General features: G+C 59.4%; 1 protein-coding gene and 1 non-coding gene across 2 annotated transcripts; one reads left to right on the top strand and one right to left on the bottom strand.

Annotated features, from left to right (window-relative positions):
- Positions 1-1,165: 1,165 nt before the first annotated feature.
- Positions 1,166-18,049, bottom strand: Inf2 (inverted formin 2). The gene is given in 24 exon segments (XM_037210901.1): positions 1,166-1,821; positions 4,374-5,003; positions 5,523-5,684; positions 5,845-5,947; positions 6,136-6,300; positions 6,649-6,769; positions 7,553-7,623; positions 7,967-8,074; positions 8,151-8,221; positions 8,938-9,038; positions 9,468-9,553; positions 9,731-9,833; positions 10,255-10,316; positions 10,413-10,558; positions 10,994-11,431; positions 11,434-11,494; positions 11,496-11,812; positions 11,970-12,111; positions 12,641-12,782; positions 13,819-13,852; positions 14,333-14,492; positions 14,564-14,679; positions 15,749-16,148; positions 17,845-18,049. Coding segments are annotated over 24 exon segments (3,834 nt in total). The 5' UTR covers positions 17,911-18,049; the 3' UTR covers positions 1,166-1,792.
- On the top strand, positions 13,136-13,211 carry Trnaa-agc. Its single transcript has one exon. It is a non-coding gene; the product is annotated as a tRNA-Ala (tRNA).
- Positions 18,050-18,944: the final 895 nt, after the last annotated feature.

Raw genomic sequence — 18,944 nt, 5'->3', positions numbered from 1 at the left:
ACTAGAATTATAGATGGGCACTAGCTGCCACGAGGGTGCCGGGAAAGCAACCTGGGTCCTCTGTAAGAGCAACCAGTGTGCTTAACTACTGAGCCATCTTTTTAGCGCCTTTGATCAGAGTTGCTGACCTTCACACAGCCTTTAGATTGACAAAAAAGGTTTGCAGTATGTGGTGTGAGGCTTGCGGTATGCAAATTAGCCATCACACCACGGTAGCTGGGAGCTGCTTACCACTTTCTTGTCTGGTCTTAGTTCCTACCACCACCTCCCCAGAGCTCAAGGACCCTCAGCAGGCGCCGGGTGAGTGGCTGAGTCTGTTTAAACGAGGGAGGACTAATACAGCTTACTATCCCGAGCCCAGGAGCGGCTGCACTGTGTGACCCTCCTGTGAGTCTGGGAACAGGGTCTCCAGATAGTATTTAGGGACACTCTGCCCTGGCTGAGGCGCAGACACCCAGCAGCTTCCAGAGGGCTGGGTCAGGCCAGCAGGTGCCTGAGCATAGGTAGTGACATGAGCCCCAACATTGCCTCCATGCCCCAGGTCCCTACTTCCCTCTTGGGCTGGGATCCCCACTGGCAGGGACCTAGGGCCCAGGGCATGCCCTCCTTTACAGAGGGTCTCTGAGGAACATGGCCTGCACCTGCTCACTGTTGCCCAAGGACATCACCGGGCCCCAGGCTCTATACCCAGGCTGCCCATCACCCACTCTGGTGTTTGAAAGCCGTGATATCTGTTGCACCCCAGCCAGCCCACCACCCCCTCCAATGGCAGGTGATAACCTGCTGAAGACTGTCAGTACATGTCTTCAGGTGTCACCCTGCTATCTGCGGCGGGGCATGAGGGGTGATGACCACGTCTGCAGACCCCGATCACTCATGCACGGGGCCCAGGTCCTGCCCTTTGGATACAAACTCCAGGTTGGTGCTTCCTCACCTGCTCCTCTTCCACATCTGGAGGGAGAGAAGACTTTCCTGGCCACTCACGGGTCACCACACCTTCACTGGCTCACCCACCCATCTTCCCACGTGTCCACCCACCAGGCATCTCCCACCCAGCCTTTCTCCAACTCACTTCCCTCCATGCAGTCCCGCCAGGGAGTCCCACAGGCGCCAGATCCTCTCCACAACGTCACCACTCATCCCCACGGTATCCAGACAACAGCCGTGGCAGACAAGGTTACTCTTTATTGGTAAGATCCCTGCTGGACTCCAGACTCAACAGAGCATACCTGGGAGTCGGGGCAGAGGCGCTGGGCAGGGGCAGCCAGTTCCTTGCTGGGCAGACACTGAGGGAGGTGGCAGCTGCTGTGGTCGCCATCCATTATTCGGCTTGTCTTGTTCCCTGGGGCCTACCAGCTAGGTCCCACCCCAGCACCGCCAGCAAGCCTCCCTCACTGTCCCCAACTCAGCCACAGCAGAATGAAGATGCAGAAAACAGTACTCGGCTAAAAAATCAACTGAGCCACGGAGGCAGGCTGGGGATGCTGCAGCCCAGTGCAGGGGTCCGCACCTATCTCCCGAGAGCCAGACGGGAGGCTCCCTCCCACCCCTGTGGTGCATGCGATAGGGGTGGGTAGTGGTTTGCAAAGCAGACTGTGAGGTTATAAGCGTGCAGGTGGTCCAGGGTGATGCCAGGCCAGGTCCTAACATCAATGGCCAAGGCTTCCAAGGATCCTGGCTGGGTAAGGCACGGAGTTTCGGTTTCTCGGGGGCCCAGTCCCAGCCTGGCCCCGAAGAGCCTCTCCAGGCAGCACATCCAGCACCTGCTGCTGTGCTGAGCCGTCGAGGGCACTCATTTAGCTTTGGGCCTGGACCTGAGGCCTGTGGGGGAAGGAAATGACAATGTCAGCAGTAGCCTTTCTCAGAAAGCTATAGGTGCCCACCACAGGGCCTCGCTGCCACTGCCGAGGCACATCCAGGTCCACTCTGACTCCAGGTTCTTCCCCGGGGCAGCAGCGTTCATCTGAGTGGATGGAACCAAGGTGATACCAGCAGGCAGCTCCTGCAGAGGCTGTCTTAGCCAGGCTTGGTACCTTAGCTTGATTCGTCTGCAGTGGGGTCCGTGGGGTCTACTTCTCACATCTCAGACCCATACCCACTATCTATCCTCACCAACCCGCACAGGGACTTGGTCCTTCCTGCTTTCTCTCTGGCTGGGTGCTGACCAGGGAGGGTCCTGGGCTGGCAGCTACATACTTGAACTGCCACCACCCTGCCCCTCCCTGTTAAGGAACCCTGCTCCCAACGCTCTGTGCGGCCTAAAAAGCCTGCTTTTCCACCACTGGTGGGTGGGGTTCCAGGCACCCCCTGGAGGCTTGAGTTTGGGAATCTGCTCAAGACAGAGTGGAGAAATGAGTGGAGCTACAGCCGGCTGTCAAAACTTCACCCAGGGTGTTAGCAGGACATCCACAGGGACAGGGAAATGAACCAACAACCAAGGCAGGGGTGTAGCAAGTCTGGTACTCAGCATGGAGAGGCTGCCGATGCAGGGATACAGCAGCTGGTCTCCATCAAAAGGCACTACAGAATGGGGCAGTTCATATGCAGGATTAACAGCACTGAAAAAATCAAGGGAAGACCACTGTGCAGGTATTTGCTCCACCCATGGCCTTGGGCTACATGGTCTGAAAGAGGCAGTGCTTCTTGCCTTTGTACATGACCTCTTGAAAGGGAATAAATTCCTGTTACTCATTAAATAGACTCATGTGTATTAATCATAACGTGCAGGATGAGCCCCAAGAGTATTGGAGTTCTGACCCCCTGTGGGTCTTGCCTACAATGAATTAACAGCCCTCATCCTTGTACCTTGATCCTGAAACTTTACCTAGCGGCCAGTGGGTTCAAAGTGCCAGGCAGACCCAGGGTCCCTGAGCATGGCCAGAGGTGCTTGGGATTTGTCCATCCTGGACTCACAGCTCACGGATGGGGCCAGGCTTTTTTGTTGTAACCTGGGCCTTCCTCTATCCATGAAGCTTGGCCACGGAGCAGGGCCCAAGCTGGTCCAACAGCATCTCTAACCTCTTGGGCCATGTCCCTGGCCCTGGCTGCCTTGCCATGAATGGGGTCTAGAAGACCCATATGGCACATACAAGGAAGACTTGACATCTAAACTGATCCCTTTCTGCTCCTGCTACAGGGAGGGGAGGCCCATGCATCTTTGCCTCTGACAGCATCTGTACTACTTGAGACATCCATTTCCTCACAGTCTCTCTGGGCATGTGCTTGGCCTTAACCTGGACCATGGGAGAGCTGGAATAGTCTTGGGAGGATTGGCCCCATGCAGAGGGACGGTGTCTTCTGGGGACTTGAGGTTAGTAAAGCTGCAGAACTACCATGGCCATGGGTAGGACCAAGACACGGATAGGAACAACCTCAGTCTGTCCTGCAGGACCAAGAAACAGTCATCCCCAAGGATCCCACACTGTACCCACAAAAGCCTGGGCTCCCACTCCCTACAGGGAGCCCAGTTTGGCTTTATCTACCCTTCTTGGAAACCCATTTGGAGTCCAGCTCTGAGGTTGTGTCTGGCTGGGGAAGAAAGGACCCCGGGGCAGGCAAGGCTGGACAGCTGGGCCTTCTCCAACAAGGCAGGAAGAGCAAAGATACCACCACCAAGAGCCAAGGTTGGGGCTTGCTGACTGATACACCCAGGGGGCTGGAGAGAAGCTGATACACCCAGAGGGCTGGAGAGAAGCTGGGTTAGTGCCCAGGAGGGCCAGGCAGCAGGCTGAGGCCCCGGCACCCGCTGCCATCGTTAGTCAGCACAAGCCAGGCTGCGTACGTACCTCACTGGATCACACACAGCCTTTTTGTTTTATTATCATCAGAATCAGGGGCAAACTCTGCTTTTGAATAAAAGAAACACACTCATCAGCTTACCACAGGTGGGCAGCCCTGAACTCAGGGCGGTGGGATCTGAGGGGGCCAAGCTAGCCAGGCCAACACTCTTGGTCAGGGGCGGAGACAAACCGCCAGACCAAAGCCCAGACTCTCTGGTCTCGGTGACAAAGGCAGAGATACCCAGGACCTTAGTGCCAGACCACCCCGCAGCAGCGAGAGCCCGGGGCCACCCTGCTCCACTCCCTGCAGAAGGGGTGTGAAGGCAGGAATTTGCAGGTGAGGGAGGGTGGTGCTGGCGGTGGCCCCCAAAGCCGCCGCCCGCCCTCTGTGTGAAGTGCTGTGTTCCCACTGAATCACCCTCTCTCCTGGACGCTGGTCGAGCCTGTAGTACCCGCAGGGATAGGGGAGGGACCAGCTGGATGGCAGGGAGAGGTCCCAGGCCCTGTCGTGGGACAATCAGCTCTAACCACGTCCCAGACCCATATGTCCACCCCCCCCCCCCGCTTGCTCACCACAGCCCCCCTCCCCGTTACCTTCTTGGTTCCTTGAGGGGCGTTTCTTCCTTCGCTTGCCCGTCCCCTTTGAGACCCGGCCTCGGACCCTGGGGAGGGTGCCAGACCCCGAGGAATCTGTCACTGCATCCTCAGAAAAGGACCGGTCCAGGGACGTGTCAAGTGCGGATTCTGGGGCTGTGTCGTCCTCCTCCTCATCCTCTCCTGGGCCTGTGCAGGGGAGGTGGGTGCTGTGGCCGCGCTCAGCTGTATCCTCTGGTCCCTCTCTTGTGCTGTCAGCCTTGGCTTGGCGGGCACCCCACAAGGCTTCAGGATCCATAGCATCCTGGTGTGAGCTCTCGACTCCAGGAGGCTTATTGCTAGAGAACTGGAGGGGCTTCAGGGCCTGATCATCTCCCAGAGTCACTGGCCAGACCCTCTCAGAGGGCTGGGCATTCAGGGCATCTTCAGGGACCAGGAAGTCACTGGCATCCACATACCAGGAAGAACGCCTCTCCAGGGCTGGGGGACCACCTTCCTCCTGGGAGGGCTGGGGGCTGGGGGTTACAGCGTCCACAAGGTCCCAGCCCTGTGGCTCCCCAGCTGCTGTAGCATCCAAGCCTGGCTCTGAGGCAGGGTGGTTTGTGCCTTGTATAGGGCTGGTGGCAGCTGCTGTGGATGGAGGGATATGTCAGTGAAGGGCAAGGGCCAGGTTCTTAGGCATTCTGGTCCCGCCCTGAAGTGTTGCTGACCCTGAGCCTTCCCAAACTACTCCAAACTTCAAACCCTCCAGCATGGTTTCTTATGGGCCAAGGCAGGGCAGTGTCTTCGTTCTGGCCATACACGGGAGACTGGGAGATACCCAACGGGCCATAAAAACCATGCACTTCCAGAGTCCCAGTAGTGGAGTCCTTCCTAAGGTTTGCCTGTCTTAACACCTCAGGTGCCCTGAACTCACTCCCTCAGTGGACCACCAACTCCCACATCTCCTGGCCACTCAAAGGCTATAAAGACAAGGTCCAGGAGAGGTACAGCCCTCTCAGAAGGCCTTTTCAGAGTTGTGCCAACGGGGCCTTCACCCTTCCCGTCCCCTTAGTGTCTCCAGGGCAACGTGTGTAGAAGCTCAGGTCCCAGAAGGCCTCCTGGAGGCAAGTACAGGTAAGCGGCGAGGGTCACAGGCTTGGGTCTCACCAGGCTCTGCGGCCTTTGGAGGATCTGCTGGAGCCACTCTGCTGCCTGCCTCGGTGTCCCCTCGGCCCCGGGCTGTCTTCCGTAGCTGGAAGCCCTTCCTGATGTCGGCCAGCAGGGCATCGATGACACACACCTCCTCTTGTTTCCCGGGCCCCTTCCGGACTGCGGAGCCACAGACCTCAGAGAGCCGCTCCGGGACCCTAGGCCACCCCGGGGAGCCCCAGGAGAGCTGGGGAAGCACTGCAAGGCTCGGGAGAGGAAGGAGAGCGCCCCGCCTGGATCCCAAGCCTCGTCACTGTTCCCACCTGCCCCCGAGACCCACCAGGCTTCCCATCCTCGCCCCTCGGCCTCCGCGACTCCTCCTCTGCCAGCTGCTGCTTTCTCTTCTCTGCCTTCGCCATCTGCTCCTTCCGGTCCCTGTTCTCCTGCTCAGACAGACAGGAGCCTTGTCACCCAGCCCAGTAAGCCACAGTGGGTGTACCAAGGGCCAGGGAGGGTGGGGCTCACAGCTGTACCTATCCACAGCTGGGAACAAAGGAGCAAATTCTGCCTGGCTCGGCTGGGAACCCACTCTAGTCTCAGCCATCACCTAACTCCTCCTGGCCCACCGCACCTTCAGGGCACGGGTGAAGAGGTCTCGGAAGGTCTTCATGGTGCTGAACGTGTCCTCTAGAGACAGCTGTTGGGGGTCTTCGCACAGGTAGTCAGCCAGCTCCAGCTTCTTCTGCTCAATGTCCTCAAACACCTTGTCCAGTGCCCGAGAGGCCTCAATGCTGGTCTGGGGACATAAGTCTCAGTCACTACCCAGTGAGCCAGGGGAGCATGCAAGTAAAGCCTTGGGCACAGGACGCTTGGGCAGAGGTCTCCATGTAGAGCAGGGCATGCTGGATGTCCCTGGGAGCCTTAGCCTAGGGCCATGGAGTCCGTACCCTACAGGAAACACTAGGACAGAACCAGAGAAGCTGCTTTGCTCTGACTCAGGCTCTCTTGCCCCCTCGGCCTGCGCTCACAGCAGACCTGCTCACCCACCTACTCGCTCTCCTGGACACCCAGGATCTGTGTTCCTCCCTGGACTGTACTGGGAAGCCTCCTCTGCCAGCCACCGGACTGCCGCTGCCCAGCTTACCTGGAGGCGCTCAGCATACTGCTGTTGCACCTCAGGGACTGAGGTGGACACCTTCCGCTCCGTTTCCAGAAGCTTCTTCAGGTTGGCACTGGCCTCTGAGCGGATGATCTCCACGTTGATTCTGAAAGGCACCCAGGGGCAAGATGGGCGAGATACATCAGGCATCAGCTGGCAGCCAGTCACAGTGGGCCCCTGACTGCACCGTCCCCGAGACTAGGTTAGCCCTCCTCACACACCCCACTGCCGACTCTGGGCCCATCACAGTTTTTACACGGCAGGTCCCAGAAGCCAGCCAATCCTGAGGGCTCTGTAGTACGGTGGGTTAGGTGCCTGTTCTGCGACACTCAAACCAGCCAGTCCTGCTAGGACACTGGCCCCTCATGGTAGAGCAGGGCCTGTGCCATGTTGGGCACACCTGGGAACCTCAGCCCAGCTGTTGGACCCACTGCCATTCTTGCCTGACTGGCCCTAAGGCCCCGCAGCTGCTGGACCAAAAGCTCCCAGGGCAGTGGATCACGGGCGCACAGACTCTGGAGCTGGTGTCCAGTTAGCCTCTCTGCTGGGTGCTGAGGCTCCAGGAGGACGACGCCACTTCCCTGAGCCTCAGTTTCTTCATCTGTATCGTGAGGTGGCGTGACCTAGCTTACGCTGTTGTCAAGGTTCACCTTGTAGAGAGGCTGTGCCCGACTCTGACCTCATCCCTTCTAGGCTTCACATGTTCTGATCTAAGTCCCACAGTTTGAGCGGACATGGTCCTGTCCTGAAGTGAGTCAGCATTCTTTGGGGTAGGGGGTCCTGAGGCCCAGGGCTGTGAGTCAGCTGTGGCCAGGCCCTGCTGCCAGCAGGCTGGGATCGGAGGTTGGGGCCTGAGCTGCTGAGGCATTAGGCGGGCAGGAGCGCTCACCCTGCAGCTTGAGAGGGTGGTTCCAGGTCCCTCGGCAGCTGGAGGAGGTCTGGGTGGCTCTTCTCCACTTCCTGTAACACAATGTGCCCAGTAAGATCCCATGGACCCCACTGAGCCTGTGGATATCACCCTGCACAATCCTGGATAGAACCTCCACCAGCCCTCTGACCCTCCTGGGGCCTCTAACATCCTGCCATGGGCCTGTGATCTTCTAACATTTTTGCTCTCCAGAGATGGATGGATGTCCCGGAGAGAGAAGAGGCCCCGTCCCAATGTATATGGGGGTGGTGGTAGGTAAGGCCTGCTGGGGATGGGCAGTACTGTGGCTCAGTCTCTGGAACAATGAGCCTAAGGCCAGAGTAGGGGGTGGCATGAGGAGGGGGCGCCCCACCCGACAGGTTCCCCAGAGGTCACCTCAAGCACATGGTGTAGCAGCGTCACGCGACTCTGTTGGGACTTGGTCTCTGTGAGCTTCAGCAATGTGCTAATCTTGAAACCGTCCGCGTCTCCAGTGTGGCTCCCCTGTGAGGGACAGGGGGTGAGTCCCCTGACTCCCAGGGCGTGGTGGGAGGGGAGCTACAGGATGGCTCCGACTTACATAGTTGAGGAAGTTCCCGATCTTGAGGATCAGCTGGCAGAAGACAGGCAGCCGCTGGCTGGTGAGCAGGCCTATGACGGATGGGCAGGGCTGAAGGAAGGCCAAAGCCTCCAGGGTCCCCAGAGGGTGCTGGCGTCCTTTGCTTCCTGACCCCAGGCCCATCACAGCACCAGGAAGGACACAAGGCAGGGGCTACGGGGGACCAGGAACTCCTTCATCATCAACAGGTGGAGGGGCTCTCCAGACAACTTTCTGCAACGTCCACGTCTGCTGAACCCTCAACCCCAGAAGGTATACGGCCATCACGTGTTCTTTGGGAGAGGACTCTGGAATGCTAGAGGCGCCCCTTCCAATCTGTGGCCACCCTAGTTCTCGGGTCCCTGTCCTTTGGGTTGCAGGGAGGACAGCCCTGGCTCAGTGGCTGAGATGGGACCAGGCTTGGGCCACTGGAGCCCATCTGTGTCCCTGATCTGGTGGCCAAGCAGGTCTCCACCATTCTCCATTCACAGAAGGGGCACGTACACTTATGCATACACATACACCCTTGTGTTTCTGTCTGCACGTGAGCGGCTGACCGAGAATATCATCTGCATGTAACTACACCCGTGGGTCTGGACGATGTACCCTCACTCCTGTGTGTCATGGGGAAGCTGCAGAGGTGACCGTGGGTCTTTCTCGGCGGAGAAAGCCAGCCACTTCACCAGCTCTCAGTGGCCGGGCTACCACAGGGGCGGACACGTGGCAGGCCTGTCCCTCCCAGCCCCGTAGGCTCCTGGGCCCCACTCACTCTTGCAGGCGGTGAGCACCAGCTGGGCCTTGGGCCGCACCATGTCCAGGACGATGGCCGTACCCTCACACAGCATCATGCACTCCACCCGCAGCTGGTAGCTGGTGCAGCAGAGCAGGGGTTAGTGCCTGGAGGCTCCACCATGCTTGCCACCGGGAACATGCTCTGCTTTTGGTGGGTGGGCTGAGGGAGGGGTCCCCACGGCCTGGCCTGGGAACGTGCACATTTCCAGGCCTGTCCCCAGGACAGACGGAAGGCCTGGGTAACTGGGGGGCAGCCGAGGGGGCCTGGGGCGTCTCAGAAGACTCTGGCCTCAGAACGTAAGAGGCCGCCTCTGCTTTCTGAGAGGGGACGAGGTACATGGTGACACTAAGATGCAGATGACCAGATGACCCATTCTCGGGGCCCTAGGGACTGTGTACAGCTGCCTTCCTGACCCCTTCTTCCTCACCCAGGCTTGGCTCCTGCCCTATTCACTCCAGCTCTCCCTCCCCGCAGGCTACGCAGGATCCCAGGGCTGCTGTGCTCACCAGGGAATGTCCAGGAGGAGAACGTAGAACTGGTCAGCACTGGCCAGTTTGGCCCGCTCCTCAGTGAATGCCCGCAGGTTCTCAATCTGCATAGATGCCACATGTAGGAACCAGTTGTCTGCCTGCCCAACACCTGCCTACTTCCGGCCCCTCAGGAAGCTCCATGGTGGCTCCCAGCCTCCCAGCGGCTCTCCGCTGGGGTGAGGTGGGCCAGGACCTTGCTATCATCCCTGCTTCTTTGGTTGATTTGGGCCCCAGCTCACCTCATGCTTTTCTGGAAGGAGCTTTAGGAGCTGTTTGAGAATCTCTACATCAAACTTGGTTGTGTCTCCAGCCCGGATCATGGTGGTGACTTCCTCATTGGAGCTGGAGAGGGTGAGGACCGAGGCCGAGAAGCATGAATTTCCCGCTTCCCCTTGTCCCCTGCCCCGCTTAGAGATGGGGGCGGCTGATGGGCATCCGCGGAGCTCTTGGAGGGGGGTCTTAGGTAAGGGTTTAGAAACTGGGAGGCAGGGCCTGGTCTTCTCTTGACTTGGCCACAGCTTTCCTATGGTCTAGGAGTCTACCTCAGTGATTTTCTGGGCCTCACTTTTACCCCAGTTTATAGAATCTTAGATGAGACAGTCTGTGGCAGCTATCCAGTCTCCTGCCCTGGGGATGGAGCATGCACGGACCTGATCAGCCTGCAGAGGGCACTCCTGGGCAGGCCCGGGAGCCTCAGGGCAGAGCTGGCCGCTTGGCTGGGGCCGCGGCCAGGTTTGGCAGCAACATCATGTCCCTCACTCACCATCTAAATTGCTTCAGGAAGATGTTGAGGTTCAGGCTCTTTTTGGAGTCCAGAAAAGTGACCTAGAAGACGCACCTTTAGCTGGCATCTGGAGGGTGGGCAGAGCAGGTCATTCCAACCCACGGAGGCCATGGGTCAGGCTCTGTCACTGTTCTCACCTCTTTGGGTTCCTTCCTGATGGGGGCAGCAGAGGGCTCCTTGGGCTTCGCCGTGGGGAAGGAGAACAGCTGCTCGAGGCTGGAGAAGTCAGGCTCCACCACCTCTGTGCAGGGGCTGCTCAGTGTTGCCCACATGGAGTTGCGCTCTACAGGGGAGGGACAGGCAAGGTACCCCGCTGAAACGCATCCTTAAGGTGGGCCTGTGGGTGCCGAGGCCTCTGAGGACTGAACAGGAGCTCGGAGCCCAGCCTCCAAGCTGTCGTCAAGCTATGTGCATGCATGTGGGCACAGGCCACGCTGGTAGCTGACCTGGTCTCTCTCTGGCTGGCCTTCCCTGAGCACCTAGGGCACACACAGAGAGCCTTACGGAGGAAGGCGGGGCAGGGCAGCGGGCATCTGTGACCCACAGCGCTCTGAGGTGGCTTTAAGCTCCATGCAAGGCAGAACTGAGCCCTGACAGGCGCCTGGCTGTCCCCACCGAGCAAAGGTGGCCGGCCACATGAATGGTGGGTACTCACAGGGGGAATGGCCAGCATGCACCTGCCCCCTCAGAGGCCGGCTTCGTTCCAACAAGGGCTCACCTCGTGCCACATTGGACGGCAGCTTCTGCCAGTTCAGCTTCTTCATGCGCAGTGTGGGTGGATTCACCCTCCGGTGACGGGGGACCCAGGCTGAGCCCAGGCCGTGGTCCACCTGCGCCACAATGACCTCCTCCTCCACAGCACCCACCACGGAGGGGGCAGAGGAGCCAGGCAGGGGAGGAGGTGGGGGAGGGCCCCCGCCGACTGTTCCAGGCAGCGGGGGAGGGGGAGGGGGGAGAGGTGGGCACCCCATGCCAGGGAGTGGGGGTGGGGGTGGGGGCAGGGTCCTCCAGGCATCAGGCAGAGGTGGAGGTGGCGGAGGTGCTGGGGGAGATGTGGTCTTGGAGCCTGGCAGGGGGGGTGGGGGTGGGGGTAGGGGAGTAGACATGGTCCCTGAGGCTGGCAAGGGGGGTGGCAAGGGCGGGGGTGGAGGGGTGCCGGGGGTGCTGGGAGAAGAGATATGATGGCCCCTGGGCCTGGCAGGGGGGGTGGGGTGGGGTGGGGGTAGCACAGGGGTGGAGCTGGAGAGCGGTGGGGTAGGTAGAGGTGAGGCTGCCTGTTGTTCAGGGGCTGCTGGGTGCAGAGCTACGCCATCACTGGAGGTCTGGATGCTGCCCACACGTTGGCAGGCAGAAGCCACTACTGGCGGCTGGCCTTCCACTTTAGCTCTGGGAGCAGCAGTGTCTTGGAAGGAGCTGTCCTGAGTGTGGCCTAGGTTGGCCTGGACGCTCTTGTGGGCCTTGTCCAGGGGGCTTGGTCGGGGCCGCCCTTTGATGGACAGCAGTCGCTCAACTACCTCCTCCAGGGTGCAAGCCTGGGCTGCAGGAAGGAAATGTGCAGGGTCAAGGGAGAGAGAGGGCCAGAGAGGGAAACGAGGCGAAGGGGGGCCACCCCCCCCCCCCCGCATGTCCAAAGACCTCCAGGTCTTCCCACCAGGCTGTGTGCCCCGGCATGCCACGCCCTCCCAGCTTCTCACCATCGCTGGCCAGGAGCACAGCCCGGTTCACCAGGTTCTCCAGGGCCTCCCAGAGCAGTTGGCCGGAGCGGCCAGCAGGATCCAGGTGCATGAGGCCCTGCAGGACCGACAGCAGCTGGGCTGATGCCGGGGAACAGCTCACCTGCGTTAACCAAAACAGACAGGGAGATGGCTATCCCCTCCCGGGGGCAGGCTGGTACCCACCAGCCCATGTGCCGGGGCATCCTGTCCTATGGCTCCTTCACCTCACTAAAGCCCTGGTGATGGGTGACTCGGAGAGCTCTTTGTGTGACTGGTGGTAACATGTCACCCCACATGCTGTGAGACGGTAAATGAAACCCCTAGTTTCTACCTATCACCGTCATCCCCAGATGAGAGCTGTCGCATTCAGTGACTGGGGCTGGGGGGACACATAAACTCAGTCTCCTGACCCCTCACCTGGCACTGAAGCTCTCTGAAGTCCCCAGGAATGACTACCTAGCTGAGGCACAGGAAGGCACGGCCAGCTTGGGCAGCTTGGACCTCTGGAGGCTTGTCCTGCATCCCACCATTACCAGGACAACACAGCCTCAGCCTCACAACCCTAGCTCCGTGACCGGCCATGGCGGGGGGGGGGGGGGGGGGAGGGCTGACTGAAGCAGAGGCCCTGGCCCTAGACAGCCAAGCCCCACCTTGTGGAACAGGGAGGCGAAGACTTCCTGGTGGCTGTTCATGTTGATGCCGTCGCAAAGGCGCTGCAATTCCTCCTCATCCTCCGCTTTGGCCTCTTCGAAGGCTTCCAGCTGGATCAGCAGATCAGCATCCTCTAGATCTCTGGGGGACGGGGACAACCGGCTGAGCTGCTGCCCCACGGGACCCTTCCCCACCGATCCAGGCTGCATGCAGCTACCTCTACTCAGCATGCAGCTACCTCTACTCAGCATGCAGCTACCTCTACTCAGCCCACCGGGCAGGGTTCCTAGCCAGGCCCGGCGTGCCGCAGCCAGCCTGGGGCACAGCAGCAAGAAGGGCAGTTTGAGTGGTAACTAATGGGTCTCAGTCTCCCACCCTGCCAGGCTGCCCAGGGGCCACCTGGGTATGTCCAGGGATGGGGCAGGGAAGATTCTCATGACAGGTACAGGTGAGGGTTGGCCCTCATGTAGAGGGTTAAAGAAAACACAGGCAGGGTTGGGGATTTTAGCTCAGTGGTAGAGCGCTTGCCTAGCAAGCACAAGGCCCTGGGTTCGGTCCTCAGCTCCAACAAAAACAAAAACAAAAAACAAACAAAAAAAGAACACACAGGCAAGATCACACTTGAGACAGACCACCATGAAACATGCGAGGGGATGGGCTTAGTCTGAGTCAGACGTCAAGAGTGTATCCCGGGGTCAGGTGCTGCCATCACCTCAGCCCGGCCAATAACTGACCCCCTCACTACCCACCTGGGGACAGGCCCCGGAGCTTTGCACTGGACTAGTTACACACAGCCGAGTCTGTAAGGTTGCTCATGCTGACTTCCTGGAGGTAAAGAGCCCCCAGGGGGCTCTGTCTTGACTGTAGTCAGGACTAGGGCTCCCAACTAGACGGGCTGCCTTTGGAGATGCCAGGGTCAACAAACTGCGGGCTGTGGTACACCTGAGCTTCAGGGCAAGGCGAGCATCCGTCAGCAGAAGTAAGTCCTACCCACAGCTGTGCATCTGAATCCTGAGCTAACCTGCAGTCTGGCCCTGGGCAGTGCCTGAGTCCTAGGTTCACTCCCGGAAGAAACCTCTTAGCCCTTCTGGAGACACTGCTTGGGCCAGGCGGCTGGAACCCCAAGGGAGGGTTGGGGAGGGGGCAGCCGGCACAACCAGCCACAGCACGGACTCACCGTAGCCGGGTCAGAATATCCAGCAGCTGGAGCCCTGGGATGGATGGATGGATGGGGTTAGAGAAGTCTGGAAACTGCCTTTGGCCTCTCCCTGCCTCCAGCTCCTTGTCACATGCCTCCTGACTCTCCGTTATCTCCCCTCTCCCTCCTTTAGACCTTCAGGGAGTCTTAAAGTTCCAGAGGAGACAAGGTCTAGATACAAGCTGGTGCCTGTTCAGTGGCCACCACCCGAAGGAGTAGAGCTGGAGTTGGAAGCAGGGCCCCCGTCTGCCCCTCCCACCCAGCCAGCTTCAAAACAGAACCCCCGGCCCCGCTGCCCTATCCACCATAGGAGGAGGTGGCAGGAGGGTCGCAGACCCTGGGCAGCGCCTTACTCTGGAGTCCTAGGGGATGTGGGGAAGGGGCAGGAGTTGTTGCAGTTCCATCTCCTTAGGGAGTGTGGCACAGGCTGGGCTGGCCCAGAAGGCACTCTGGAGGTCTTCTAGACGCCTGGCCAGCAGGTGAGGGCGCTTACCAATGAACTCGCTCCGCAGCTGGGCACGCGTGCGGAGATCCTCGGGACCCAGAATGATGGCGTTGATCACGCTGAGGAGGGTAACCACGTAGGGCACGTTGTCACTGTCCGAGAGCTCGTTCATGATGACGCTGAAGCGGTACTGCTGGCTGCACACCGTCTGGAGGTTGGGCAGGATCAGGGTATGCCCCAGCAGATGCTGGGCTCCTGGCCCAGGCCCCCACTACTTACCTTGTAATGGTCCAGGGCGTCTAGGGTCAGTGCATGGCCCTCAGGTGAGTAGATGCACAGAGCAGCCAGCAGCTCAAACACCTGCTTCTTGACCATCACATTGGATGTATCCAGGGCTGTGGAGGGGCAGGAACGTCTCAGCAGGCCCACTGTCCTGCCTCCCCCATCAGTCTCTAACACACCTGTGATCTGAATCCAGGGCTGGAGCCTTGGACGCCAACCCCAGCTCAATTCCCAGGCCCAGGCTTTGCCATACCCATCTTTTCCAGTACCCTGACTTTGCCTCTTGGGCCACAGACAGGCCCTTTCGGGGAAGGGCTTGAAGGCAAGGGTGGGTTTCTGGAGTCCACGGAGCCTGGCCCAGGCCGGCCCAGTCTAGCCTAGTCCAGCCCTTGCAGCTGGCTCCAGGTTCTATGTTTTCCAAACTGGCCAGCAATTGCCATCCTGACAGCTCTCGTCATCCGTGAGCCCTGCCTTCACTACCCAGGGCGAAGGAAGTCTGGGCGCTTTCTCATCTGGCTGTGCTGAGAACAGCCACAAAGGACTTGATGGAGGGGTACAATCGGGTCCCAGCTGGGGAGACAGACTACAGTTGGCGTGGGTCCTGGGTTAGATACACGTGGCAACCTCTGGTTTCCTTGCTCACACAGACACCGTCTCACTAGTTACTGCTCGGCAGAAGGCCGTAAGCCCTAGCGGGACCTAGCTGCTTCCACTGAGGGACAGAGACTACTGCCTACTTTGGTTTTCTTGCCACAGACAAGGCACTGCAATAAGCCAGAAGATAAAGCTGGTCTTGAGGTATACAAAGGCAGAATCAGGGGGTGGCCAACTGGGTAGAGAGAGGGGTGGGGACCAGAGAAAGTGCTGAAAGGCAGAGGGTGATATCCTTAGCAGGTGTGGGCCAGGCCTGCAGGACTGTGGCTGCGCTATTACCAGGCTTGGAGTCAAGCAGTGTATGTGGGGACCCGTTCTGTGTACCAGGACCTCAAGGCCAGAGGGTGGAGCCAGCATAAGGCTGGTGGTCACAGAACTAGAGGCAGCTGGTGGAAGGCCTCAGGTGGCCTGAATGGGGAGAGCTGTCTCCACCTTGGTCACCTGAGGGCTGAGCGTTCCCTGAGGAGCCCCCAGGTGTGTCCCCCCGCCCCCCCCCCCCCCGCCCTCACACAATGGCCGACCGCGTACCCTGGGAGAGCTGGCGCACGTAACCCTGGTTGCTGAGGATGTACTCGATGCCCTGCCGTGAGTTCATGACTGCACGCACACAGCTGATGCAGGTGAGCTGCAGCAGGGCGTCCGCAATGCGGGCCACACCACGCCCTGACAGCCGCGCCAGAGCCTCCAGCAGCAGGTCCAGGCCGCTCTGCTCCAGGAACTGCACCATCCAGCCGCCATCACTGCTCTCCAGGCGCTTGCGCAGGCCCGAGTAGTTGACCACGGAGGGCATCTGTAGCAGCCGGATGCACAGCTCAGGCTCTGCGCTCTCCAGGTTGGCCTCCGTGGGGTCAGATTCCGGAGACCCCAGCTTCTCCTTCAGCGCCGCCCACTTGCGCTGTGCGCCTTCCTTCACAGACATCTTGCTGAACTGCAGGAACAGAGGAGGACAGGGAGGGCCATCAGCCTGACCAGAGGACAGAAATGACCCACAGAGGAAGAGCTCAGAGGCCAGCTTGGCGATAAATGACAAGTGGAGGCACTGTTGGCTGCCTCGGTTTCTCTTTTAGGTTTCTGGCTTGTAGCCCAGTCAGCGGTGGAAAGTCGGGACAGGTACTTTGTTCCTGGCCCTGATAAAAAGGCTCTTCTTGCTCCGTCTGGATTGCATAACAGACAGGAAAGTCCTAGCTTATGCACAAAGACCCCAAGACTCAGCGAGAGGCACCTCCATTTAGAGACCTGTGCCTGGGTATGGAGACATGAACTTGTGCTGTCCTGACAAGCCCTGGTTTAACTGGGAGAGACCGGGGGAGGCAGCAGGCAGCCATGCTAGCTGGAATGCTATGGCATCACGGTGATGGTGCAATAAAAACAGCATCTCTGAGGCTCCCTTATCTGGCTCCAGGCGCTTCCCCACTGCCCACAGCTGGGGTGGGGGTGGGGGGCATGGTGGGGGTGGGAGGAGGGGCGAGTCACAGGAGCAGGCTGAGGACACAGCGTGATGTGATGCCCAGGGCTTAATGGAGTGGGTGGCAGCTTCCCCTGGTCTCGGCTTGTCTGTGGGTGGGTGCACCCAGAGAGAAAGTAAGTCCCTGAACACAGAGAGCTTCACCTGGTTCATTAGCAACAGGCCTAACTCCAACATAGGAAGTGCCCCCCAAGTAGGGTGCGGGGAGCAAGTCAGGTCTAAAACATTCTCCAAGTCATGCCTTTCCTCAAAGAGTAACTACAGACAGACAAACTGCACTCTTGCTGTCCCCTCCATCCACGAAATTCTCCTGGGCCATCTCCTAGGCCCCGCTGGCCCTCACAGCCCCTGGGGACAGCTTCAAAGGTCAGGGGCATCCCAGGCTCTCCTGCAACCATGTATGGCTGGGATCTTATATTTAGCATCTGCGAAAGGCATCATGGAGCCGTGGGAGGAAAATACTGAGGGAGAGGGTTTGGTCGGACAAGCTCCCACAGTCGTACCCATCCCAAGGGCCCAGTCCTGCACTCTCCACTGGGCTCAGGACAGGCATTTTACCTGCTGAACAGGTGAAGGGAGGCTGGTACTGTGCTCACATTCACACCCTGCGAGTGTTCCTGGAACCCACTGAACGCTGGGAGGCTAGTGGACTTTGTCTCAGGTTTTACTCAGCCCTCTCAGGGAAGGGGAGACCTCAGGCTGAAGAGGTACCCAGAAGACCATCGTCTGAATGGAGTGAGAGCTCAGGCCCTTTGCCAGTGTGGTTCTGGGTCCCAGGTGTCTGCTGTCCTCATTTGAGGCCCTGCTGCCTTGGGTGGGTGCCACGGATGGAGAGCATGCCTGCCCAGCATGCCTGACAGAGCCCCTGCCTGGCTCCCCACTCTCCACCCGTTCAAATGCTGGTGGCCAGGAGGTCCCTTTTACAAGCAGCCCCGTGAGTAGCAGGGATTGGCCTGGGACCTACTGGTGGGTTTCAATCCCTGCGTCTCTGCCTGAAACTGGGCTGGGTTGTTCCTCTTGCCTGTAGGTAAGGGGAACGTCCAGGGAGATCAGTCTGGTCCTGTGCTGCACCTCACTGGGTGGGGAACTCAGGGTCCTACCCTTGATCTCTGCTGCCACCAAGTCCTAGGCCCTTTCAGCCGCCCAGCAATCTACTCACCCAGATGCGCAAGACCTTCCGGCCGCCTCTGCCTACCCATTCAGGGCCCTGCCTCCAACTTCTCATTCCTGCTGCCAGCTGCCGGCCTGGACCTGGTCTCTTGGGCAGCGTTACACCTTGAAGTACGTCTTGGTAGTAGGTGTGGGAGCTTTACCAGAGAACGGAGCTGGTGAAGGGAGGCTGGTACTGTGTTCACAGTCTCTGCATAGTCCCAGCTTCTGTGCTGCCCAAAGAGGTGCCCAGAACTGGCCTCTCCACCCCCATCCCTGCCTCCATTGGCCAGAGGCCCTGTCCCCTTGGCACAGGCTGAGTGGCCGGAGTATGAACTCACCCAGACCTGGCCCCTGGCATCCAGAGTTCTCTGGCCAGGAGCCCCAGTTTCATGTTGAACCCACCCAATCTTTCTGGGACAACAGGATCAGCAGAGTCACTGTGCCCCAGGCCTGAGGCCCCTAGACACAAAGGTCAGGGTACCTGCATGCCTCACAACAGCCCCTCTGGCACTACCCAGTCCTCCTGCCCTGTGTGTACCCTGTCCAAGGACTGTGGACTCACTCCCTGATGGGCTCCTCCCTGCATCTGTCGGGGGTGGGCCCTGGAGAATCATGCTCGCTTTCCTGGGCAACTTGTATCCGGGTAACGAGGCTATGCCCCCAAAGCCCTAGTGATGACTGCGTCCGCCTGGGAGAGCCAGTCTGGCTGGAAACCAGGGTGCCGAAGTGAGGACACTCTTCTTCCTCGGTGGCATCTGCCAGGTTTCCTGCCTCTCTAGGATGACACCAAGTGTGAACAGGTGACGTGGCCTAGCACCGTGACAGCACCCGGGCACCCCACGGTCCATCAGCTTTGGCTCACAAGAAGGTCAATAGCTGGGACCTGATTAGTGACTGACAGCCTTCCTCACCTGTGTCCATGGTGCCAACTCAGGACCAACCAGAGAAAGGCAAATCTAAGCAATAGGGTGTTCCATTCCTGGCTGGCCTCCATGAAGCATCCTGGCCCGACCCCCCAACCCCCCCCCCCCCCCCCCCCCGCCCGGAACTACAAAGCTCTCCTTCTCCTGCCTGCTTTCGAACCTCTAACAAGCAGAGCTGGGGTCC

Source organism: Peromyscus leucopus, chromosome 14 (assembly GCF_004664715.2).
Source record: "Peromyscus leucopus breed LL Stock chromosome 14, UCI_PerLeu_2.1, whole genome shotgun sequence".
Taxonomy (NCBI): domain Eukaryota; kingdom Metazoa; phylum Chordata; class Mammalia; order Rodentia; family Cricetidae; genus Peromyscus; species Peromyscus leucopus.
The sequence above is the reverse complement of the archived record's forward strand: the minus strand, read 5'-3'. Positions and strand labels throughout refer to the sequence as shown.